General features: G+C 42.1%; 1 protein-coding gene and 1 long non-coding RNA gene across 2 annotated transcripts in view; one reads left to right on the forward strand and one right to left on the reverse strand.

Annotated features, from left to right (window-relative positions):
• Positions 1–318: 318 nt before the first annotated feature.
• The window catches only part of LOC113618318 (uncharacterized), a 78,049-nt gene continuing 56,984 nt past the window's right edge, over positions 319–21,383 (reverse strand). The window contains exon 4 of the long non-coding RNA XR_003431971.1: positions 319–1,229. This is a non-coding gene — a long non-coding RNA (uncharacterized LOC113618318). The remainder of the gene's footprint in view (positions 1,230–21,383) is intronic.
• Positions 15,098–18,439, forward strand: NPVF (neuropeptide VF precursor). Its single transcript, XM_027102361.1, has 3 exons — positions 15,098–15,284; positions 16,465–16,871; positions 18,388–18,439. The coding sequence occupies exons 1-3, from the start codon at positions 15,147–15,149 to the stop codon at positions 18,437–18,439; spliced, it is 597 nt and encodes a 198-aa protein (XP_026958162.1). The 5' UTR covers positions 15,098–15,146.

Consider the following 21,383-nt stretch of genomic DNA (forward strand, 5'->3'; position numbering starts at 1 on the left):
TCTGTACTTATGAATTTATTTTCATGTGTGTTTTGGGCTAAAGTAAGAAAAAGTGATTATATGCTCCACTAATGAATATTTGAATTTCTGCTGAAAAAAGCAGCAGATGAATCTTAACATTTATTATTACTGGCATTTATTATATTGGTATCAACACTGCAATCATTCTCACTCCAAAAAGATTGTCATTGTCTTATAGGATTCTAGAGAGACTCAGCCACCATTTTGTGGGGTGTCAGTGTTAGAAGACTAGGAAACCCTGAGTAAGATGAACAATACACATGCATATGGTTGATAATTATGTACTAGATAACTAAATCAAATAGCAACCCAGAAATCACTTTTTTCCTTGTATAATGATCAACGAATAGATTAAGAATCAGATCTTCCCTTCATAGTCACTGCATGTATGAAATAGTATGTGTTGAATTATGCTTTTTCTATTTGTGAAAAAAAGTACGATGGAAGTATATTTTAAGGAACACTAAATATTAATAAAAAGGGGAAAATGCAAATGGTCTAGATGACGTAATTAAAGATGGATGACCCGGTGGGTCACTATTCCTGTGAACAAAACTTCAGAAACTGCAGGTAAAGAAAGACTTCAAGTCTCCCACATGACACTATTTAAAGCATGTGCTGCCTATATAATAGGCTGGAAAGGGACTATTCATTTGATGAAGGGAGACTTAGATCTATGACTTACATTATCATGATGAATCCTATATTAATATTAAAGTTCTATCCATCACATTGGAAATTTCCCTAGAGGGTTTTTAACATTTCCCTGGTGACTGCCTTAATATGTAAATCAATGCCATCCTGAGAGGCCAGAGCAGAATCTCTGCTTATAACTTTTTCTACATTACATTTTTTCCCCACTTTATTTCTATGCAAATTGAGTCCTTTTTAGTTTTAGAAAAAAGTTGCCCTCTCTTCGGATAATCCGAGTTCATACTGCTCTCACAAATGCTCTCATTCAGCCATTCCATATGGTTTCCTATTTCCCTTTTCTTTGCTGATAGTAAAATTAGCAGCAGTAAGAGGTCTTCCCTGTAGGCTTAGGAAACTTGACTCAAGCTGTTAGTACAAGCAATAAATGCTGGCCAGCTTACGTTTTGTAGCCTGTAAAATGTTGGAAACTGTAGTTCAGATTCTTTGGTCAGTGGCCACAGTCTTCAAAGGTCATATTTCATCAAAATCACTTCAGCAACTGCTGTTCAACATGCCTGTCCAAAGAGAGAGAGAGGGTGATGCAATCAGATCACGTAGGAAAGGAGTTAGTCTCTCGGTACTAATTTGCAGTGCATTAGGTACAACGCTGCCCCAGGTTCTCAGGTGTAACAATAAGCTCGGGATCTCCTTGACCCTAATTATAAGACACTCCAAGGTGAACTGCATTTGAGATTTGGAGTGGGGGTGAAGGAGAAGAATAACAGGCCAAGAATCATTCACTAGGCCTGATTCCTTCTTCTGTGCCAGAAAGAAAACCTAGATGATAAAAATCCATCTTCTACCAACCTTCCAGTTATGCTCTCCTCTCTCCCAGGCTGCACCCCACCTTCTCATCCTCCAGCCCACAGTGAACTCTAGAATAATAGCAGCAGTGGTAGCAGCAACTAGTACGCAACCCTTTGGGGGAACTTTCTGGGCTGATGACTCAGCCAGCCCTGCAGAGCATTTGCTCAACTTTTTCTCCAAATGGGCTGGTCAGAACCTTTGACTGGACCACTGAACAGAGAGCACGTGGACACTGAGTGGCTACCCTTCACCCCACAGCTTAATTTTATTCCAGACGTAGCCAACTGACATCACCCTCCCCAACTCTCTTTTCACAATTTACACCTCAGAATGCTTCCCAGGTGTACGCCCTCTGCCCAGGCTCTCTCCCGAGGGAGAGGGGTCACCATAACTCAGGGGATCCTGAACTCTCTTTACTGTTATGTAGTTAGAGGAGAGCGCTGTGGAACCAAACACTCAGCCTCTTAGATGGAGAGCATCTACTGCCAGCAATGGAAGGGAGAAATTACCTGGCAGATTTTTCATCTGAAAAACTTTATAAATTTTTAAATCTTACTCTTTCGGAATGAGCCATAAATGGGTCAAATGATACAGAATAGTAAAATGGATGTGATATGAATTCTTTATAATTATGGAAATGGCAGCCTCCTTATTGGTTACGAGTCACGTAACATGTAATCCCCGTCTTGGGTTATTAATAATGGATACACAGTTATCAAATTGTTTTAATGAACACTTCTGAAATACTTTCTGTCACTAAAAGCAAATATTTTATTGTAGACAGATATGGTTGTAGGATTGAACTAGGATATCCCATTATTACTACTTCTAATTTAGTGTAAATACTGTCAAAAAAATGACAGAGAACAATGAAGCTAATTACAAAAGAATATATGCCTATATTTGGAATTATACACAAGAGTCTTATTTTTACTGTCTCCAAAATAAACACTCCTTGCTGATCTCTACGTAGTTCATTATATAAGGAGAGGAAATTTTGGAGTGTTTCCAAGGAAGACTACCCAAGGATCAGGCAAAGAATGGTAAATCTGCCTAACTTAATAGAAAAATAAACTTTCTTGCTCAGAGGGCAATGAACCATTCTACTCTGGGTCACAGAACTCACCTGACCTTAGTAAACTCAGTGCAAAGAAATGAAACAAGCCAGTATCACATAGCAGCATAAAGGGCTTCAGAAACATTTAGGAAAGAGGACCATTTAGGGACCAAACCACCTGGTCCTGAAATTCTCAGGACAGTACTTCATATCCGGTACTGAGCATAATGCTGGAATCAGGAGTGCCTCCAAATGCCGAAGAGGAACACTTGAGCCAGGGCTCTCGCCTGCCAGGGGAGAAAGGGAATCTTACAGGCTCTCAAAGTTGGCACCGCTTTTCATGGATATATGGAGAAATAGCTGGGAATTGTGCCCTCGGCTGCCCCTGGGGAAGGAAGATCTAGAATTTATTTTGTTTTGTTTTGTTTTTATCATCAAAGCCCCAAACGAGCCACAGAAATATCACACAAGAGCAGCTGCTTGCAAAAACAAAGATCTAGACGGCAGCAATGAAAGCACTGTCTGCTGGTATCACTGGGCTAGGATAAAGACCTCCTCAGCACCTTTAGAGAGGAACAGAAATAGCCACACCATCACAGGATGGTTAAGATGCCCTTTGACTGCATGTCAGAACTAGTTTTTCATCAGCTTGGGAAGTAGTTTTCCTCTGCAAAGTGAATTGGATTTAGGGAGAGAAGAGTCCAGATTCTCCCTTATACTCTGTCTTTCCTGCTCTTCTGAACACCTACTGTACTGTCTTCCCAGTAGTACCACCCACCCCCAGCTCTTCCACAGGTTTGCAATTGGATCTTCTATGTTAGGGCAGTGTGACCCACCCTGGCCACAAATGACTGGTTCAGGATGGGGTACCTTACCTAGACCGGGCCAATCATAATCTTTTCCTGGCATGTTGAATCTGGAACTCAGACGAGGCAGTTTCTCATAGGGTGGCTGAAACTGAGGATGTGTAAACTCAGAAGTTTTGGCAAACAGAAGCAGAGAGATCAAGACAGCAGTAGGAGGGAATAATGAAGCTGATGCACAGAGAGAAGAAACGAGGATGCAGGAGAAAGTCCTGATGGTGATTTGAATCCTAGGCTCCAGATGTTCTATAGGCCCCAGTCTCATTCATAAGACATCCCAGTATTCTCATAATAAATTCCCCATTTTGTTTAAACACATTAGAAATTTTAGTAATATGCAACAAAGGATTTGAGTCATCTCTCAGGTAAAGGAGAGCCTAGTTTTGCCGCTGTCCTCAATAATGAAGGCCTCAACTACAAAACACTTACACAAACAGGAAACCACTCAGGAGGCAGGGAGGTCCAAAGTGAGCCCACAGGGAGTTTTCTTCTATTCCATCTCTCACCACGCCCTGCTTAGCCTGTGTATCAGGGACTGCCTAGGATTATAGGACCCCTTCTCCCCTGGATATTTTAATCCAAATGAGATCAGGTCAAGATATTCATTAAGGAAAGTTTTAAAGAGATAAATTTAAATAAACTTCAGCCTAAAGTATATGAAAACATAGGAAGGGCGATTCTACTGCTCTTGACGTAGAGGTTGGGGAATGGGGCACAGACAGAGGAGGTATTTATTGGAAGATCCACATTGATGCTTCTAGACCATGGATCATTGGCTACTGCTATCATTAAATCAGAAGGGGCTCCACCAGGGCCCATCAGCCAAAGCCCACTATTCTTAAACTGCTCCGGGTCATTCAAGCCTGTATTTATAATCGGCTATTGTCCCTAGAGATGGTATGCCTGCTTGTGCATCTAAATATATTCTGAAACCTTTCCTAGCTTTGTCTATTTTCTTTACTATAGGTACTCAAAAAGGAAATATCTGATTTCTTAAATTCACCTGGTACAAAACCCAGTTTAGAATTAAATCCAGTTATTTAACAGGATTAGGTTAACACTTATTTAGTTCATTTAACCTCCATAAGTATAGAATTTTCTGTCTAGATCTCACCTTTTGCAATGAGAAGATTACCAGAAAATCTTCTCCTTTAATTAAATTTATACCCAAAGTCACTGTAGGTTTAAAAGTATGTTTTTAAGTGTCCCCTCCAAATACAACTATTTGGCCGAGGGCTTTTCTATTTGCTTGCTCAGAATTGGTTGCATTTTATATGTCATGGACCTGACTGAGTTTAGCCAGCAAAACTGCCATGCAGTAATTCCTGGCTATGTCATGGACACATCCCTTTGAGGGTCCAATAAAACCAGTGTTGAAGAGAAGTGTAACCCCCTTCTCAGTGATGAAGTCCAGCCAGTGTAATCCAGGGGCCCACTGGTATGAGGTACTCACATGAGCTCAGACCTAGAGCAAAGAGGCAGGAAGTATGGCCAAAGCCAAAGGACTGGTAACAGAAAAGAATAAAGTCCAAATGCCCGTGTGTTAGTGCAAGTGTGGTCAGAGCCAGGCCAGCTTCTACTCAGAACCAAGGCAATTGCATGGCTCCTGCAGACCTTGTGGGAGCTCTCACCAAGAGCCCACAGGAGCACAGAAGCCACATGACCCCCAATCAGGAAGAAAAAAATAAACGAACAACAACCCATTCATACGTGTATTTCAATTCACCCCCTTTTCATTTTTTTCCATCAGAGATGAAAGAGCATCTAGGAGGGTTCATTTGAATGATGATGCTAATTTTTATTGGTCACCCATCTGTCCTTATTCCTCTGTTTGAGATGAGAAACAGTTGTCTTTTTAAATACCCTCCAGAACCCACATCCGTGTAGGTTTAAGCGACAGATTTCCTCCCCAGTGAAGGTGTGGCCAGGATAGTGGAAAAAGTCAGTCTAAGGATTAGGCTAGGTCCTTCCTAAGCTATTCAAAGTCTCACACTTTCTTTTTATTAAAGCAAATTATTATTTGAAGAACACATTCCACATTTTGGAGCAGAATCCTTCAAAACAAAGATAAAACAAAAAAACCCAAGGTATTGAAAAAGCACACACTTTGTAAGAAACTAAATTCTTCTGCTCAGGTTAGAAAAACAAGATGGCTGCTTGCTTATTTTAAAAATATCAAAAGACAAGATTGGCCAAAAACAGAGAAAAAAAAAGAAATCCCAGTAAAGGTCTTGGTTTCCATTACCTATATTTGTATAAACGCTATGTGTTGTTTTAACTAAACATCTGGCCTTTGTCCCTCGTGTAGAGAATTCGTAGTTTTCTTGACACTTTGGCAAGAGGTACCACAACCCCCTGCCAGGCTAGTAAAAATCACACATTTTTCCTGCAAGGGAAAAAATGTCAATAAAAATGAAACATTAAAAAACATAAAAGCTCGAGTTGGAAGGCCTTGCTGAGGAGAGTTTGCTTCCTAATCAGCCTTGCACAATTGCTTTAAATTATTTTTAAACAGTACCACACCATATCGTTTGAAAGATCTAATACTGATACTGCAAGTTTGTTCAATGTATTGTTCTAAAATACGTCCTTTAGGGCTTCCCTGGTGGCGCAGTGGTTGAGAGTCCGCCTGCTGATGCGATGCAGGGGACACGGGTTCGTGCCCCAGTCCAGGAAGATCCCACATGCCGCGGAGCGGTTGGGCCCGTGAGCCATGGCCGCTGAGCCTGCGCGTCGGGAGCCTGTGCATCCGGAGCCTATGCTCCACAACGGGAGAGGCCACAATAGTGAGAGGCCCACGTACCACAAAAAAAAAATAATTAAAAAAAATAAAATACGTCCTTTAGATATAGCGACCTTGCCATTTAATCAACCTTCTAGAATAAATCATGTGAATTAATTTTTATAAATATTTAATGTCTTTTCTTGTATTATACAATTTGACTCTTTAAGTTATTTCAACCAGAATTGAATTTCAACTGCTTTTACTACATAAAGGAATAATCTTTGTCTCACATTCACATCGGCACCTTCCAAGGCCCTGGCATTGTAATCTGTCATCGTAAATACAGAAGTAAATACAACCCTGCTACCAAAATATGACAAGCTCATTATAACAAGCCACTCATAAATCTTGAAACAAAGGCACCACCACACATTTTAAAAATAATAATTTTACACAATTTGCATAGGGATATTTTTGTTTGGAACCAAGGCAGGTATTTCTTTCTCTTTGCACACATAATACTGAAATAAATTATACAGTAATACCACCACCCACCTCTAAAGAGGGCCAGACATTAGCTAACAAATGGTTGCAAAATACTTCGCAAACATGAAATGCAAAATAAGACTATAATGGCCATCAATTCTTCTGCATAGCATAACAGCTGGATTATGCTTAGAGAGAAAACAAGAAATAAGCAGTGTAAAAAGGCAAGTGCCTGGAAGTAAATGGCTGGGTTGAGGGTAAGAAGAAGGGCTCTATAATGAGGTTCCTCTGGATATTAAAATTCATCACCTCTTTGGTAGATCTTGCCACGGCCTCAGGGGGCCTAGATCAATGTGTGGAGTGAGCTGGCCCTTCTATATAAAGATTTAAATAAAAACATACAGCCCATGGCACAAAAACAGTCTCTTATTTGAAATGTTTTACTAGGAGTTCAGATAAACCAGAGCCTTACAAAGTCCTAAACCCAAAACAAGTCAGCTCACTTCCTGATTGATGGAAATGATTTGTCCCCAACTCTGACTGCCTGCCAGAGGTTAGCGTGCAGCTAGTGGGTGTGGACAAATAATAAGCAATCAGAGAACCCTTTTCTGTGCTCAGCCAGTGGGCCTAAGAAGTCTGCCTAGTGAGAGACCCTGAAGCATCATCAGGAAGCCCTCCTTGGGGCTGTGCAGTCCCCTTTCACACCCTTCCTCGTGTTTTGGCCCATCAACACAGCAGGATCCATCAGGACATATTGAACTTATCAAGCTGCATGCTCCACTACAACAGAATAAACCTAAGTTCACATTCAACCTACCTATCCCTGACGGTCCATGTAGAGGTCTCAGTCTGGGAAAGCCCTCGATGCGAATCCTCAGCAAGAGAATGTTAAGATGTTATGGTTTCAGAATAAACCACAAACTTAAGGTGTAAAAATATATGTCTCGGGCTTCCCTGGTGGCACAGTGGTTGAGAGTCCGCCTGCCGGTGCAGGGGACGCGGGTTCGTGCCCCGGTCTGGGAAGATCCCACATGCCGCGGAGCGGCTGGGCCCGTGAGCCATGGCCGCTGAGCCTGCACGTCCGGAGTCTGTGCTCCGCAACGGGAGAGGCCACAACAGTGAGAGGCTCGCGTACCGCAAAAAAAATTTTTTAATTAAAAAATATATATAAGTCTCAGTAAAGAGAAAACTCTGGTCGGTGGCCAAAACCGGGAAAAATAAGTAACAAGCAACTTCAGTTTTAACTCCTATTCCCAATACTAATGAAAAATTTATTCATTTATTTAGAAATAAAATTTTCTGAGCATCTGTGAGATAGACAATAGAAATACTCCTATGATCTGCACAAGCAAGATCCCGCCCTCACACAATTTACAGAGCAGCAGAGAGGAGACAAGAAACAGGGCAAGTCAGTGAAAGGAGCCATTGACGGAACGCCAAGTCAGAAGAGTCTTCTCCCAACGTAGGATGCCTCAGCTGAGACCCAAACAATGAATCGGTGTAAGAAGGACAGAGGGGAGTGGATACATACCCCATGCACAGGAAAATCCTGGGCAGAGGCCTGGAGGCAAGAGAAACCTCATCCATTTGGAAGAACAGAAAGAAGTTAGTCATAAAACAGAGTTGGTAGGGAATGGTGAGAGAGAATGCTGGAGAAATAAGCAGAGAACAGGTCCTAGAGAGTGGGCTTAGGGATTCCGAGGGAGGTGGGAAACCATTGGAAGATATTAAGGAAGAAATCATAAATATATTGTATTATAAAATTTTTTCTGATTGTGTGGTGGAGGAAGAACTGAAGAGGACAAAGACAAAGGTCTAGGCAAGAGAAAACGATGAACTGAGTAAAAGCAATGGGGATGGAGACAAATGAACAGCTGTAAGAGCTATCTAGAAGTTAGGAGGTAACAGGCTTGATTGGGCAGACCAGCATAGGGAGTAAGTGTTCAGACTGTTTGCATTCAATCCTGGATCTGCCACCTATAGGGAAAGTTACTTACTCTTTCTGTGTCTTAGTTTCCCTTTCCGTAGAATAGGAACAATAATGGTACATGCTTATGGGATTATCATGAAAGATAAAGAAGCTAATTCACAAAGTGCTTAACAGCACTTTAACAGAACAGTTCCTGGCACATGACAAGTGGTCAAAAAATATAGGCCATTATTATTGAGTGCAATAGCTCAAAACTAGAAACAACACAATTAACTGTAGACCGTGATGCGGAAGACCCAACAGTCTGTTGGGGTGACCCAACAGACTTCTCTACTATCCACACCTTCTCCAATACAGGCTGAATTCCAGTCAGTTTGTCCTTCCCTTGGATACTCTCCCTTGGCCCTCGAGTATTCTTTACCCCTTTATAGCTAATCTCCTGTTATAACTAGTAATTCCCTATATTAACCATTTCCTATTCAAATTACTGTGTGTTTTCTGTCTTCTGATTGGACCCTGACAAATATAGTAACTATTCACTGAAATGGAAAACAGGAGGAGAGACAGGTATTGAATGGATAAATTCCATTTTGGACATACTGGACTTGAGATGCTTGTGGGACATCCCAACAGCACTGTCTGGTAGGAAGCTAAGTATCTGGGGTTTCCAAAGCTCAGAAGTGTCCAGGATGGAGAGAAAAGCTTAGAAGGGAGTAGCCTTAAGTTCTCTAAAGTCTTAGTAAACGAAGCATGTGTGGAAATGCCACACGTCAGGGGGATAGATTTTATTTTTGTATGCTCATATGTCTCATCAAGAATCCCTAAATGTGCTATGTATATGGCAGCACATTTCATCAAAAGATTTATGGTGATTTCATATTGTGTATGTTAGGTAATGTTCTCTTATACCTGTTAACATTTTCAAAGCTAATGGAAGATGTAGTTGAAAAGAGCCAAGCCCTATATTAATAAGATTAGAACTCTAATTATACTCTAAACTTGGAAGTTTAAACCCAGTCGAGGCAAGGGAGTAATTAGTCACATCAGCTACTCTGGATACTGACTGCAGTCAGAAAAATTAATTGATGTGCCAAAACCCCAAGTAGCAGCACTGAAAACTGGTGAACTGCTAAAGTCTGAAACAACTACATACAAGCATGTTTTGAAAGAGACCCAGGCTGATCCATTCCACTTTTTCCAGAGTCTGAACTCGGCCAACATAACTTGCTCCTTGCTTCACCCATTTCTCAAAAGTTTGGATCTACTGACCACAATAAACAGGAAGTTCCATCAGCAGTTTGCAAAGGAACAATTTGGAAGAGAAATGTATTAAATCCTCAGGGAAATTAAACCCAAATAATCCAATAACAACATTACAAAATTAACAGTAGACTATGAATTGAATTAATTGCCTCCTGCTGTGGGGATTCTTGGCTACCAGAGTCCAAAATAAATGAGACCAGTGACGTCAATTGCCTTAAGAGAGGCCACAGGCAAGTGTGACCTTGGGGTACCCAAGAGTTTACCCACAATTGTTTTTCAACTTTCTGATTTATTCTGTAGATCTTTAATAGAGAGAAAGGTCTTCACTTCTGCCCATCTCATACCTCAAATTATGGTAGGTTGGTGAGAGAAGCTAGAGGTGGTACAATTCTTGACATAAAAGGTGCAATTTTATGACTTGTTCTTTTGTGAATTCACCTCTAAGTGCCTGTATCTAGAAGTAGCTGGAGTGTTAGAAATCGATCAGTGCAAGGTCTTTTTCTCCTGAGAGGGCTGAATGGAGAGGTGGGAACAAATAATGATTTCTCTAGAACCTAGGCAGTCTAGTGATAAAGGAGGTCTTTAAGAATACCAGTCAGGGACTTCCCTGGTGGCGCAGCGGTTAAGAATCAGCCTGCCAACGCGGGGGACATGGGTTCGAGCCCTGGTCCGGGAAGATCCTACATGCTGCGGAGCAACAAAGCCTGTGCGCCACAACTACTGAGGCTGCGCTCTAGAGCCCGTGAGCCAAAACTACTGAGCCCACGCGCCTAGAGCCTGTGCTCCACGACAAGAGAAACCACCACAATGAGAAGCCCATGCACCACAACCAAGAGTAGCCCCCGCTTGCCACAACTAGAGAAAGACCGGGTGTAGCAACAAAGATGAAAGGCAGGGCTTCCCTGGTGGCGCAGTGGTTGAGAGTCCGCCTGCCGATGCAGGGGACACGGGTTCGTGCCCTGGTCCGGGAAGATCCCACATGCCGCGGAGCGGCTGGGCCCGTGAGCCATGGCCGCTGAGCATGCACGTCCGGAGCCTGTGCTCCGGAACGGGAGAGGCCACAACAGTGAGAGGCCCGCGTACCGCAAAAAAAAAAAAAAAAAAAAAAAAAGATGAAAGGCAGCCAAATGAATAAGTAAATAGAATACCAGTCAGCTGCTCCAAAAGAGACCTGCTTTGACATTTCAGTAAATAAGCATTTATTTCTGTAAATTCTTTTCTTATGCCGTGATGTCCATGCGCCTGTGGCAATGCGAGATTACCTGTTGTGGTCCAAGCACAGGTTGGAAAAGAATTTCCAGATACAAGGCAGAATGTAAGGAAGACAGAGTTTATAAAAGAGAAGGGTCACTGCAAGAACAGCGGGCCGACTTCCTGGTAGCCAGGGAAAGTCGACCCCCTTTGCGGGCTAGTAGCCAACTTTTATAGCCTCAAGACAAAGAAAATTCCTGCTGGCAGGATGGCATTAGGTGATTGGTCAGGATGCTATAAGGTTGTTACATGGTGAATATTTTACCTGATATGGAGTCGGGGGGCTGTCCAGTTTAGATCAGGAGAGCCCATGGCAACAGTTGTTATGGGGGATTGGTTAATTCCAGAGTTTTTGTCCTGTGTCCTTGATGTACGGTGTCCTTGATGCAGGGTTCCACATTCTCCCCTCTTTTTATTTATGGGCCAAATCTTTGGCCCCTTAATACCCCATTCATGACTGACTATCTACCTATCCCCATCTCCGGCCAGAGGAGCCCAGGTTATTGGGGAAAGGGGTGATGACCGTTCCTAGCTTCTTCCTGCTGGACAGGGGCGTTATAGGGGTCCTGGGTTCCCGATACCCGCTCTCTGTCAGGGTGTATTTACGGAGGGAGATGAGAGCCCGCGGAATGATAAGGTGGCTTGCTCCAACATAGTCCATGTGCCAACTGGCTGGTATCCTTGTTGTAGCACCATCTGGAATTGAATCTTTTGAACCTGTTGGGAGATGAACTTAGATAATGTGTTCATATGCAGGGTCCAAACAACAAAACAAAGGCTATCAGGATTGATGGTCCCGACAAGGGAAACAGCCATGTCCATATCTGGATCCCCATAGAGGAGAGGAGGCTGGAAAGCCAGCTGGGGCACTGTTCTGCTCTCTCTTTTAAATATTCTGTTAATTTGATCTTTTTCTTTAGACTCTGAAGGTCTTCTTCAACCTGGCCAGAGGTATGAACATAGAAGCAGCCTGTCTCATTTAGTAGGGCACAGACACCTCCCACCTCAGCTGTTATAGCATTAAGGGCCCTCCTATTTTGTAAAAGCACCTTGGCCAGAGAGCCTAGGGCTGACTGCTGTTCCTCAATGGCTGCTACTGTAGCATTCCAAGATTCCTGGACCATGATGGTGAGATGGAGAACGCTCCTCTCTAAGAGGGGTATGCCTGCAAACCAAAGAGCCCTCTGAAAACGCTGTGTATTATTTCAGGCAGTTCAAGAACTGGGTTATCATAAGCATGTCCCCCCAATCAGTGGTTTGTTTTTGTCTCTCCCAGACAGGTCTGAAGGCCTCCTCGAGGAAGGACCCAAGGTTGGGAATGCCTAAGGAAGCTAAATCCTTTGTAGTCATAATGGTCACCTCTGGGACCACCACAGTAATTGTGCAGGAGCCCCTCCAAAGTGTGGGAAGATCCATACAGACCCTGTTACTGCATAGAAATGAAAATCTGGTGCACCTCAAGGATACCCCTGTCGTGGGTCCCCAGAGCCAGGCCCTGACGTTTTGGGAGTTTTCCTCTGGAAATAGACTGGGGTCCCATGGCCTAGGATTACATTGGGAAGGCCAGGCACTGAGGAAATAATCATCTATACATAAAGGGGAGAAGCCAGGCTCTGACTGATTATGAGTGTGATGGGGGGATTGGCATAACAAATTTCTAAATATTAGTTGAATTATGTTATATTTTGGAGGAAAGTCTTGTCGGGAGGTTAAACTAAGTAAGTGTCGGGTGGTCACACCGATCCCCACATATTTAGTTCCCAGGGCCGAGCAATTTATGGGTATATGGTCTTCATTAATATATTTCTTAGTCTCATTTTTCCTTGAATTTCCCCAATACAAAGTGAAATTACCTTCATGTACATCATATTTATTTTCCTCTGACCAGGGATTCCACTCCAGGCTAGTCTGATTAAAATTGAGGGTGTAGTTACAAAGAGAGTCATTTAGCTAGCCCCAAATGGGTCCCCATCCATCCAGGTTTTGGAAACAGAGCTGTGACTCATCTGCCCAAGCTTGGGCTAATGCCCATATCCTGTTTTTCTCTTCATGAGTACAAGTGGTCAGGACTATGTGAATGGCTTGCCAGGTCAGGTCAAAGGCTATAGTGAGGGCCTGAAATTCCTTAATAAAAGTGGTGGGATCCTGACTGAAGGAACCTAACTTGTTTTGAATTTGGGAAAATGTCAGACATGGGAAAGGGAACATGGACTCTAATAATGCCCACGTCTCCATTTGCTACTTCCCTTAGGGGGAGCATATTAGAACCTGTTTCCTGGAGTTGGGCAGTTCTTGATCCTGTGTGAGGAAAGGGGGCTTTCGCCCCGATAAGGGGGTGCCTGTTGGGGAGCTGTGGGTTGAGGCGGGGGCGGGGGCTGAAACAAAGGGGGTTGATGAGGTGGGGGACAGGAAAGGTCGAGTAGAGGGTCGTCTAGGAGATCTGCTAGAGAGGGAGACAAAAGGGGTCGGGGGGATAAGGCGGCAACAGAAAGACACATGCGGCATGAGTCCCTCAGATCCGGATTCTGACTAAGGGCCATAAAGGTCTGGACATAAGGAACCTCTGAGTCCTTTCCTTGTTTCTGGCAAAAGAGATCAAGTTGGAGGATCGTGTTATAATTTAGTGTGCCATTAAGAGGCCATTGTTCTTGGTTCACCAATGTAAACTGGGGCCAAGCCATGTTACAAAAGAAAATGAGCCTCTTCTTTTTGAGATTTTCAGGGTCAAATTTTTCCAGTTCCTAAGGATACAGCCGAGGGGTGAGTCTGAGGGAGGCTCCCGAGACGTACCAGAACCCATTCTTCACCTGTATGCCGTAGAATGGGGGTACTGAGAGTCACTGGCTGACGAAAGGCATTCCCTTTGTCCCAGTGATCTCTCCGCACGACTAAGGCACAAAATGGGCCGACTGTGCCAACAATCACATCTTGACCATGAGAGATGACCCCTGAGCGTGTGGCTAAGGCACAAACCATGCAACTGAGGTATGCACCATGCACCATGCGACTTGGGCAGGCAAAGAAAGAAAGGAGATACAGCGGGCGGACTTCCTGATAGACCAGGGAGAGCCAACCGGCTGTATCTGTAGCGCCCACCACTAACTCTGCTCTTTGTTCTCAATAAACTCACTCTTTTCTAAAATACTTCGTGTCTGGAAATTCTTCTTCCAACCCGTGCACAGACCACAACATTACCTAAATAATATGGGCCAGGGGAGCAACAAAATTAGCATGTGCGTGATTTACCAATCCTCTGCCAGGGTTCTTAAGGGGTTTGAGGTGGAAGGTAGGATGCGGCATCGTCATAGAAATAAAATCCCAGTGATTTATACAGTTTTGCCAAATAAGGCCCACAGGGCAAATACAAAAAGCCTTGAGCTGCCTCGAGCTTCTCCTGAGATAGCCAGTTTGTCAAAATGCCAATCGCTGGGTCTTATGCACACCCTCCACGTTACAGTTGACATTTACTCCTGAAGCTTTTTAATAACCAAACAGCATTTTACAAAAAGTTAATTAATGGCATTTTATTTGGGTCTTATGTGATTTGGAATTCTTTTCACACTTGTAATTTTGTCTGACATTTTGAAAATACTACGCCTAACTCTTTTGTGTGAAAAAAAACACTTTTTTTTAAACAGAGCTAGCATGTATTGAATACTTTTCTTTCCTTCTCCCAAGAATTGACGTAAACACCAAAAAGAAAATACTTCTTGTTTGAGCTCAGAGAAATGAAGCATTCTGTTTGGAATCTTAATGACGATGGCCCCAAACTTATCTAATTAAATGCTTCTTCATAAGGAAGAAAATTATTTTCAAAGTTAATGAATTTGCAAGCAGAAACGTTGCTGTCTTCCTAGAATGAATTACCCACATTCCTTACATACATATTTCAGTTAAACACTAATTAATGTTGGTGCTTAAAACACGTGGGATTGAGTTCGCTGTGAAAGTGAACTTTCCTTTGTTTTTGGACAGGATAAAAAGACCACAATCTCCCTTCATATAGACATCAGGCTGCACATATAAACTTAACTCTAGATTTTGGACAAAATGGAAATTATTTCATCAAAACAATTCATTTTACTGACTTTAGCCACCTCAATCTTATTAACATCAAACATCTTCTGTTCAGATGAATCAATGATGCCCAATCTTCACAGCAAAAAGAATTATGACAAATATTCTGAGGTAAGTTTTTAACTCTATCTAACATGACTAGCATAAACTACTGAACATCTGTCCTGAGTCCAGTGCTTTTGTAAAGAGTAAGGAAGAAGTTTGTGTTTTGTTTTTTGTCACACTTCAGCCTTCGCATGGCAGCGTACGGCTGCCATGTATTTGGTAGCACAACAGCACACAGCTTGGCCTCTCACGACCATTTTAGTGCAGAGTTTGATACTTTGCAAGCATAAGGCGCATTAATTTTCGATTTGACTCAGAAGTGCACAGCTGTAATAAGTAGTTGCAGAAATAAGTACTGGATACATTTCAGCTGGACATTTGAATTGTCTTTCTATATCAAAGCAAAATGTTTATCCCTAGATGGTGGAATTCCCTGTTATTTTTATTTTGTTCTCTATGCCTTTATAGAATTTCCCAAATTTGCTGAAATGAATAGGTATTACTTTTTACAATCAGAAAACAGTTATTTAAAAATCTTCATATGGACAAACTTTCATGGTAAAACTAAATCCAATTAAATATTTGCCGTATTTTAAGTGGTTGCTTTAAAGTTGGTATAGTAGTGGTGTAGTAACCCACAAAGCAATCGGTGTTTTACTAATATAATTTACATACTGACAAAAATGCAATCAATTTCTTGAGAAATGCTTTTAGAGTGGAACTCTGAATATGAACAGGTAAAAAAGAAGTCTCCTCCAGCTGTACCCCAAAATGTGGCTAGCATCTCTGCTTTCATGAGCCCACCACTTTGGCTTTTAAAGAGGAGGGAAACAAGAGAAATGGAGAGGCAGTGGGAGGTGTCTCTAAAAACAAAATATAAAAATCTATGAAATAGTTCATAAACAACATGAATCAAAACTGAAGGAGAATAACTGCAGTAGAATAAACTTTTGCCTCATTTCACTACTTCATTATGTTCTTGCTGCTCGAACACATTGCTGCATGCACTGTATATATTTTATTAATATTTTAGAGTTGTCTTACAATAGTCCAGGGACGGTGAAACTAGATTGCTTTAAGAAGCTTAATACAAATTATTTATTTTAAAAATTCTGCACATGAAAGCACAAACTTTGTTCATAGCTTTAACAATCCTACAGATTAAAGTCTGGATTTAACTTAATTTGGGGTTTAAATCCATTGCTTATAATAATAATGTTATTTTAATGGTTATTTCTAATTATAGCCTAGAGGAGATCTCTGCTGGGGAAAAGAAAGAAGTCTCAATTTTGAAGAGTTAAAAGACTGGGGTCCAAAAAACGTCATTAAGATGAGTACACCTGCAGTCAACAAAATGCCACCCTCAGTAGCCAACTTGCCACTGAGATTTGGGAGGACCATGGAAGAAGAAAGAAGCACTGGGGCGATGGCCAACCCGCCTCTGAGATTTGGAAGCAATACAGAGGACAGCATCTCGAGACATGTTCCTAATCTGCCCCAAAGGTTTGGGAGAACAACAATAGCCAAAAGTGTCACCAAGACACTGAGTGATTTGCTCCAACAATCCATGCATTCATCATCTGCCAATGGGTTACTTTACTCCGTGACCTGCCAGCCCCAAGAAATCCAGAATCCTAATCAAAAGAACCTAAGGTAAGTACTTGAATACCAATTAAAATGCATAGGCAGTTATGTAGAGCTAATCCGGAAAGTTTAAAAAGGCTTACGTGTTTTCGAAAGAAGTTTCTAAGAAAGTTAGGTTTCTTGGAAGGCAAAAGGAAAAGGCACAGGGAAATAAACACCTGTAAAGTGAGAGCTATAGAAGGTCAGTTATAATCATGACTACAGGTATGAAATAATGAGATAACTTCCCCTAAGCCACATATGGGCATCCCTCTCATTACTCTACAGTCACTCACTAAGTAGTAACAGGCGATGACAGAATCGGGAATTCATGCCTATGACATATCGTCCAACATTTGACCTCTCTACCATAAAAGGTCCTGCATGACGGAGTTGCCTGCAGGTACAAAGGACACCATCTCAATAACCCAGGTCTCAAATTCAGAAGATCTTTTTCCTCAACTTTAAATCAAAATTTCTTTTTCCAGGATCTCATTTTATAAATAATTCCTGTTATTATAATCATTCTTTATATTGATATATATTTATTGAATTATATACTAGTACAAATCAGAGCACAAGCTACCACAAGAGGTTCAAAAATTTAATAAGCTACTATTATGTTCTAGTACAGAGCATATGTTAAAAAAAATTTTTTATATAAAATTGAACCTGACCCTTTGGTTAAGATCTGAAGGAAATAAGGAGGCAGGTTGTGACATCTTATCAGTGAGAGCTTCTCAGAGCACTCCTGATTTATTTTTACCATGGTACTTATCCTCATCTGACATATTATATATTTAGGGTTCATGCTTTTTATTAGAATTTCAGTTCTATAAATCCCATAAGTTTTGTCCATTGTCATATTCCCAACGCCTAGAACTGTCTGGCAGGTAGTAAGCCCTCAATATTTGATAGGATAAATGAAATGATATGAGAGGCACTAATAAGGTCTTACAGAGAATCAAAAAAAAAGAATGTTTCTTCATGTGGGAATCCAGGGATATTTCATGAGTTGGACTTTGAATGGTGACTCTATTTTGAACATTCAGAGACTAGAGGGAAGAGAGAGGGTATTTTCAGGCAAAGAGAGGAGTATGAGCAAAGGCACAAAGCAAGGTGAGCCAAGAAGAGCTGGGGCTCAGTTTGGTGAGAAGAGGAAAGAAGACAAGAAGGGTGGGGTAAGAGCAGAGGGTGCAGATATTCAGAGCCACATAAAATATTCTGAATGTTGTTTATCAGGAAAAGGAGAACCACTGATGTTTCTGCTGAGGTCCTGAGATATTGTACAGGTAGAGGTTGGCAACTAATCAGATGTTGGGAGTGGGGTGGTGATGAGGGAGAGAGATGAGTCAACGGTAACATTGTCATTCTAAGTGCCCATGACAAATTCAGGATCCCATCAACATCTCACTCATTTCAAGTGCAACACAATTCAATTCAGGTATAATTAGGCAATTAGGGTCACGACCTGCATTTGCATATGCTTTCTTTTACATGCTATTGTTGTGATGGATGAGAATATTTTGTACTGCTTACATTTTAGGAGACTGGGATTGAAGAAAATAGATGATGCAGAATTGAAACAAGAAAAATAAGAAATCTGGAGCCTGTTCCTAAAGACGACATAAAGCTGTAACAACTCTGAGGTGAAGACAACAAGGCATGAAGTCATTGCCCTCTCTTAATAGATTATCATTCACAGCAATTTTTCCTTCTCAGTACAGCTAATATATTGAAAGTTTTAAAAAAATGTAAAGAATATTGTAAAGATGAAATGAAAGATGAAGTAATTTTGTCTAAATAAAAAGAGCATTGAATATACCTAAGAAGCCTCTAGTAATGGGGAGAAGAGGAGAGAGAGAGACTGATTTGCCACACCGCTATCGTATGAACACAGTCACACTTAAGTAAAAAATTAAATAGAGGAGTAGCCTGGCAAATTTTATGATGAATATTAAATAATTTAACAGAATAACATGTTTGACAAATAAATGAACGTGAATAATAAATTATTTACAAATATTTTTATACACCTATTTCTGCCATTGCATCAACTGTTAGTGAATCCATGATAGATTGAAAAATTTTTTTAAAAGAAAGATAAAAGAGAAAGACAGTTATTAGATACCTAAGTGTCTCTTCTATCTATATCTGGAAATTTGCCTTCTGGTGTGTCTCTTTTCTCCTCACTTAATATTTCAAGTTTTTGATTTGCAGAGAAAATCTAATCACACTCTTAAAACTAACAATTTATAAACACAGTACACCACCACGCGAATGCACAGTGATTCAACTTCTGTCATAGAATGAGAAGTCCTTAGTCAGATACTAATCAGTTTATTGAGCAACCTCAATTCCTTAGGGTGCAAGCCAGAAATGGTATTAATTCTCTCCCATCCTGCCCCCAGTTGGGCTGTGTTGAATCTCCTTTTCCTGCTGGGTAGAGACCACCTTAATGATACCCTGGACAGATTCTAAAACTTCCTCGTCACTTCTTGATATTAAAAAACTCAGTCAAGTCCAGCTGAAGATGGCAGCCTCATATCCAAAGGAAAGTTTCTCCTCCCCCATTGCTGGCAGGGCTGGGGGCTGGAAGGACGTGAAGTGGGAAAGGAGCAAGGCTGCTCTTTTTCTCTTCCGGCCCTTTCTCACGCCCGAGGTAGGGTGGTGGGAGGGAAAATGGTAGGTCTCTGGAAAAAAATCTCTCCTATCTTCTCCAGGGTGTTGGGTGGGCAAGGGAGGGGGGTGGGCAGGATGGGGTTGGGAATCAAGAGTCCCTGTCTCATCCTCTCTATACAATGTTGCTTCTTCTACAAGGGAGTTCTTCGGGAAGCACTGAGGGAACTTCACACTGCCTAGGTCAGTGATCTAAGAGACCTGGATGCTCCTTGATCTCTTCCAACCACCCTCATCCCACCTGTACTCTCCACGGCCTCTTATTGCCAGAAAGAAAGGCTCAAGACAGCTACCTTCTCAGCATCCACTTCATCTATAGAAAAGGCAGATGGCCTTGTCATGCCAAGGCAGGACTGAAGCTGCTCCTCGGCTGCCCCACCACAGCCCCCATCTGTCTCCAACCCCCTTTGCCCTGCTTAGGAGGGGCAGAGGCCGATCAGCAAGCCTACTGCCAATACAAACTACCCATCAGAAATGGGTGATCTGCTTCGTGATCCCACTCTGTACGAGTGATTTTCTAGGAACCTCTCTTGCTTGGTTTCGGGGTGAGGGGCAGCTGCAGCAGCCCCCTCCCAGTCAACCTCTCATACATCGCTGGGAGGGGCATGGGCCACAGCAGGGGCTGATGTGGCTCTGCCATCTCTTCTTAAACCCAGAAGGAGTGTCTGGACCCCGCCATCCATGGTTTCCATTACAATGTCAAGTATTTAGAGCCTCTGTACTTCCAGATTTGGTCCCCATTGCCCATCCTGAGCAAAGTGAAAGTATGCAACATCCTGCTGCACTAATAAATAAACAAAAAGGCCAATCGATCCCTTGATACTACATGATGCAAGGAAATCTCTTGTCGTAGAACATGGGTTCTTTACCTAAACCTTTGAAATTTATGGAAAACGTTAGGTGAATAACCAGCTGTCCCCTTAACCAGGTAGCTTACTCTGTTTTAGCCACTTGCCACCCCCTTCACCAGCTTCTACAAGAAATCCATTCACGTAAGGAAGTTTGCGATCTCTCTGCAGATCTGTGGGATCTCAAAGAGGCAATCACACTGCACATCATTACACTGAAAAAGTCTTGACTAGACAAGCTTCTTCTCCCAAGTCTCTCTTTACCTGGACCCCTAGCAGGGTCTCCTCCTCTTCTAACCTCTGATGCTCACTGGGGTGGCTTTATGGGCATGTGACCCATGTAGGTGCACAGGGCCCCACATTTGGTTAAGTGCTTTATTGTCACTGTCCTGAAATTCTTAATAATTTTGAACGAGTGCTGCATTTTTCATTTTCCATCGGGCCCCACAAATTATGTAGTCTGTCCTGCTCCCCCCCATCTCAGTCCTGCTGGCTCCTCTGCCTACTCTCCCAAAATCCAGTGCCCCCTCCCCCATTTATTAATCAGGGCAGCTTTCATTTTCTACATGAAACACAAGGGCCAACCTGTCACACAGGCCTGAGAGGTCTACTTACATCCCACAGTGGGTAAAAAATATAACTGCACAATTCATGAAATGTAGTCAAAATGCAATTTTTTGTGTGTGTCTCACTACCCCCTTTAAAATGTAAAGGGTGGGGAAGGAGATGTGCAGAAATCTTCCCCTGGCCCTGGATGGAAACTTGGCCAGATGCCAGGAAATTCCCTGATGCTCTTAGCTGTTCTTTGGCCTAAGTCAAAATGCACAGTCTCAATTCCATCGTAATCAACGTTTCAATCTACATTCTTTCATTCATCTTCACCTCACCATGTGAGGTCTGAGTTGGGGGACAGGAATGAGATCGACTTCTGCTCTCTTTTCCAACCTCAACTGCTTCCTCACTCTCTAGCTCTGTTGGACTCTTCTGGGATGGAAGAGAATTTGAGATGAGAAGG

Source organism: Aethalodelphis obliquidens, unplaced genomic scaffold (assembly GCF_003676395.1).
Source record: "Aethalodelphis obliquidens isolate GAN/ISIS:26980383/991018 unplaced genomic scaffold, ASM367639v1 scaffold5, whole genome shotgun sequence".
In the NCBI taxonomy this organism is placed as follows: Eukaryota; Metazoa; Chordata; class Mammalia; order Artiodactyla; family Delphinidae; genus Aethalodelphis; species Aethalodelphis obliquidens.

Coding starts and splice junctions, on each gene's coding strand:
- NPVF (XM_027102361.1), top strand. CDS start 15,147: ATGGAAATTATTTCATCAAAACAATTCATTTTACTGACTTTAGCCACC. Junction 15,285..16,464: donor ATTATGACAAATATTCTGAG/GTAAGTTTTTAA, acceptor TTCTAATTATAG/CCTAGAGGAGATCTCTGCTG. Junction 16,872..18,387: donor CCTAATCAAAAGAACCTAAG/GTAAGTACTTGA, acceptor CTTACATTTTAG/GAGACTGGGATTGAAGAAAA.